The sequence below is a fragment of the Mirounga leonina genome, unplaced genomic scaffold (genome assembly GCF_011800145.1).
Source record: "Mirounga leonina isolate KUSES-001 unplaced genomic scaffold, KU_Mleo_1.0 Mir_98, whole genome shotgun sequence".
Classification (NCBI taxonomy): domain Eukaryota; kingdom Metazoa; phylum Chordata; class Mammalia; order Carnivora; family Phocidae; genus Mirounga; species Mirounga leonina.
This window is the reverse complement of record NW_023270921.1, coordinates 6,250,181-6,253,699: the sequence shown is the minus strand read 5'-3', so window position 1 is coordinate 6,253,699 and position 3,519 is coordinate 6,250,181. Positions and strand designations below refer to the sequence as shown.

At 53.8% G+C, this 3,519-nt stretch overlaps 1 protein-coding gene across 1 annotated transcript; it reads right to left on the bottom strand.

The window, feature by feature from the left end:
• Positions 1 to 429: 429 nt before the first annotated feature.
• LOC118006604 (synaptopodin-like) lies at positions 430 to 1,207 on the bottom strand. Its single transcript, XM_034999314.1, has 2 exons — positions 724 to 1,207; positions 430 to 513 (listed from the first exon to the last, which is right to left on the bottom strand). Exons 1-2 carry the CDS (start codon positions 1,115 to 1,117, stop codon positions 503 to 505), a joined length of 405 nt encoding a protein of 134 aa, XP_034855205.1. The 5' UTR covers positions 1,118 to 1,207; the 3' UTR covers positions 430 to 502.
• Positions 1,208 to 3,519: the final 2,312 nt, after the last annotated feature.

The following is a 3,519-nucleotide window of genomic DNA, read 5'->3' as shown; positions in this document are numbered from 1 at the left end:
TCCTTCCTTCCTTCCTTCCTTCCTTCCTTCCTTCCTTCCTTCCTTCCAGGCAGTGCACCCTGAACTCTTCCTTATACACTGTCCTTGGGTCCTCGCTGCAGCCCAGGTGACATAGATCCTGCCTCTGTCGTCTCTAATAGATGGGAAACGGGGTCTGGGGGAGGAATGTGGCCCAGCTCAGCCACCAACAGGCCGAGAGACCTGGAGCAGTCTCTTGCTCACTCTGGGCCTCAGTTTTTCCACCTGCAAAATCAGGAGGTCAGATTGGATCCGAGGCTTTAGCCTGTACCTCGAGAACTCCACGAGGGCAGCAAGCTCATCTGCTCTGCCAAGTGCTGTGTCCCCAGCACCCTCAAGCAGCCGGGGTACAGTATGTTCAGTGAGGCCGTCCTGCCCCGTCATTGCCTGGAATCCAAGGCCATTTGTTGCCACGAATGACAAGAGGGAGAGATGGACCTCCGTTTAGCCGAGCATGCTCACAGGGCTTTCTCTCGCGGACTTGTCATGTGCCCCCTTTGGCAGAGAAAAGAGTGGGCGTAGATGCTGCACAGCTGGGTCTGCATGAAACTCCCAGCCCCCCCGCCTGTCTCCCCACAGCTGTTAATTGGGGCGTGGCCATGGGACAGTGAGGCACTGTTACGTATCATGGGAAAGTATGGTTGGGAGACCTGTGGGGTGTCCGGTGGGCTCTGGCAGTCCAGGAGGAAAGGGGTGTGAGCTTACCTGGTTTCTGGGCAACCCTGGGCCCAGGGCTGGGCCTGGAGCTGGAGCGGGCTGTCACCACCTGCTGAGCCTTCACCACATCCCAGTCCTGGCTGGCCCTGTTAACATGCTGGGGCCCCCGTCGTGCTTCCCTGAAGCAGCTGGGTGGCTGGATGCCCAGGGCATTGGGCAGCTCTGGTGCTCCTTGGGTGGCTCTGCAAGCCGAGTTGTCCCCATTCCTGTCCTCCTCCAAGTTCACGAGCCCTGCCTCTCCCTGGAGGCCCTCCTCGCTGCTGCTCTCCTCAGCCTCCAAGGCCAGACACCTGTAGCTCCCATCAGGGATCCGGAAGGTGCAGGGGGTAGGCCTGTCTTCGCTGAGTCCACGGGGTGGAGGTGGGAGGTGGGGACCCAGCATGATGCTGCCTCTCCTTAGTGAGGCAGAGAAGCTGGGGCCAGGCCAGCTACCTGTGTGAACACCGGTCTTTGCTCCTCTTGGGGTCTCCTCTCTGGCTCTCTGCAGCTTTGTCTTCCTCAGCCAAGTCCCAGAGCTGGGGCAAGGTCCAACCGTGGGGCCCTCCTGGACTGGGTAGGGTGGTAGGCCCCCAAACCTTCCTCTCAACCTGTGTCTGGTCTGTGAGGCCCTCCTTCAAGATGATCTACCTGCCCAGGGAGAAAAGAAAGAGCAACATGAGACAGTCTGCTGGGTGTTCTGGGCTGAATGTCTGAGACCTGCCCACCTTGAGGGGGCCCTGAGAACTGGCTGGGGCTTGGGGTACAGGTCTCACACACCCATGGAAAAGTCCCAAACTTCAGTCATTCAACATCCCAAATTTTCACCATATCCTTATGCCACCTGACACCTTATTTGCTTAATATTTTTCCATAAATCAACTTTAAATAACTTACTTCTATTACTTCAGACTTATCTTAAGCAATAATTGCGGGAAAACCACAAGTATGTTGTGCTAAGTCGTTTCCCTCCTAATACACATTAAATAAGTATCTAGTTATTTAAAAATACTTAACCGCCTAGAAAGAATTCCCTCACACGCCTGCAAAGGTACATACACCATAGGCATCACAGGAACGATGGGGCGGAGGATGCAAGGCTGGGGCCAGGGACCCCCTGAGGGGGCTGTGCCCCAAGGGGGACGGCGGCGGCAGTGTGCTTTTGTGCCCAGGCTTTGAGCTAGACCCCGAGCCCTGCCACCTGTGGAGCTGGCAGCAAGTCACATGGCCTCTCTGAACCTCAGCTTTCCCATCTGTGAAATAGGAACTCTAATATTTCCAATGTAGTGTTGCGTGGAGAATTAAGTGAGAAAATGCGTGCCGAGGACTCAGTATGGTTTCTGAGATATAATTTAATATATGTTGGCTATTCTTTTTTTTTTTTTTTTAAAGATTTTATTTATTTATTCATGAGAGACAGAGAGAGAGAGAGAGAGGCAGAGGGAGAAGCAGGCTCCCAAGGAGCAGAGAGCCGGATGCGGGACTCGATCCCAGGACCCCAGGATCGTGACCTGAGCCGAAGGCAGACGCTTAACCATCTGAGCCACCCAGGCGCCCTATGTTGGCTATTCTTTTATTACACAAAAATGTCTTGAGCTTCTGTTGATGGCAGACACCGTACAAGCTAGTGGGAATACAATGGGGATAAAGAAGATACGGTACTCTGGCTTCATGAAGCCTTAAAATCCGGTGGGGGGAGCTGTGAATGATAACAAGAACCATAATAATAACAGTATGATTATTTATAAATGTTAACAAAGTTGATGATTTCGGAGAGAGGGGATGAGGAGGCTTCTCATAGGGTATGCGGGATGCGGGGAGGGGATGCGTGGGAGAGGAACTTGGGCGGGAGAACTGGCTGGGCTGGGAGGCAGATGGAGAGTGGGTGTGGAGGAAGAGGGAGGAGTCTAGGCTGCAGGTTTGTCGCTCTGGTGACAGGGTGATTTTGTTAATAGAGATCAGGAGTACCTGGGAAGGAGCAGGTATCCAGAGGAGCAGGGAGATGAGTTTGATTTGGCTTCCAAGGGAGATGAGTGTGGTCAGCTCCACGTAGGGGCCTGGAAAGCAGGGGAGAGCTCCAGGCTGGAGACAAAGGCTTGAAAATCATTTGTGGAGGCACAGGGCGGAGGTAGACAAGATGCCCCAGGATGGGCAGCTAGAGCTTAAAACAGGGCCAGTGGTTATGTACACTGGGAGGAAACCCTGGGATTTATAGATCTTGGTTAACAGATTCCACCACCGCTTAGCTATATAACTCTGGCAAGTATGCACTCTCTGAATCTCATCCTATTGGGAAATGGGGAGAGAAGAACCACCCCCCCAAGAAACACACACACACACACACACACTGGCTGGCCATGAATAGTGGAGAATCCTGAGATGTGATGAAAGTCTGGGGACACTAGTGACCTCAGGGCTTACACTGACCTTGCCTGCTGTGGTCCTTGACCTGGAGGTCACTCCTCCGCCCTCCAGGTGGGGTCAGGCCCCCCACCCCCCACCCCAGCAGGCTGGGCCAAGGCCTCGGCCTCTGGGGAGCTGTGCCAGGAGAGTGTGGTAGGCAAGGGGAAAGATAAGTGCATTACCAGGCCCTGGGGCAAATCAGCGCCAACCAGGGAAAGGCAAACAAGCGTCAGAATCAGAAAGATAACAGGCACCTGTTACAGCAGCCTCTGTGGCAGTGAAATGAGCACAAAGAAGCCAACCTTCTGCCCAGAGAAGAACTGAACACCTGTTCCACACTGGGTTATTCACTGAGGTTGTTGAAATAAATCATCACGACAACGCTTCGAGAGAGGTACTGCTGTT

Excerpts from the sequence above, each read along its gene's own strand:
- LOC118006604 (XM_034999314.1), bottom strand. The coding sequence starts at position 1,117 with ATGCTGGGTCCCCACCTCCCACCTCCACCCCGTGGACTCAGCGAAGAC.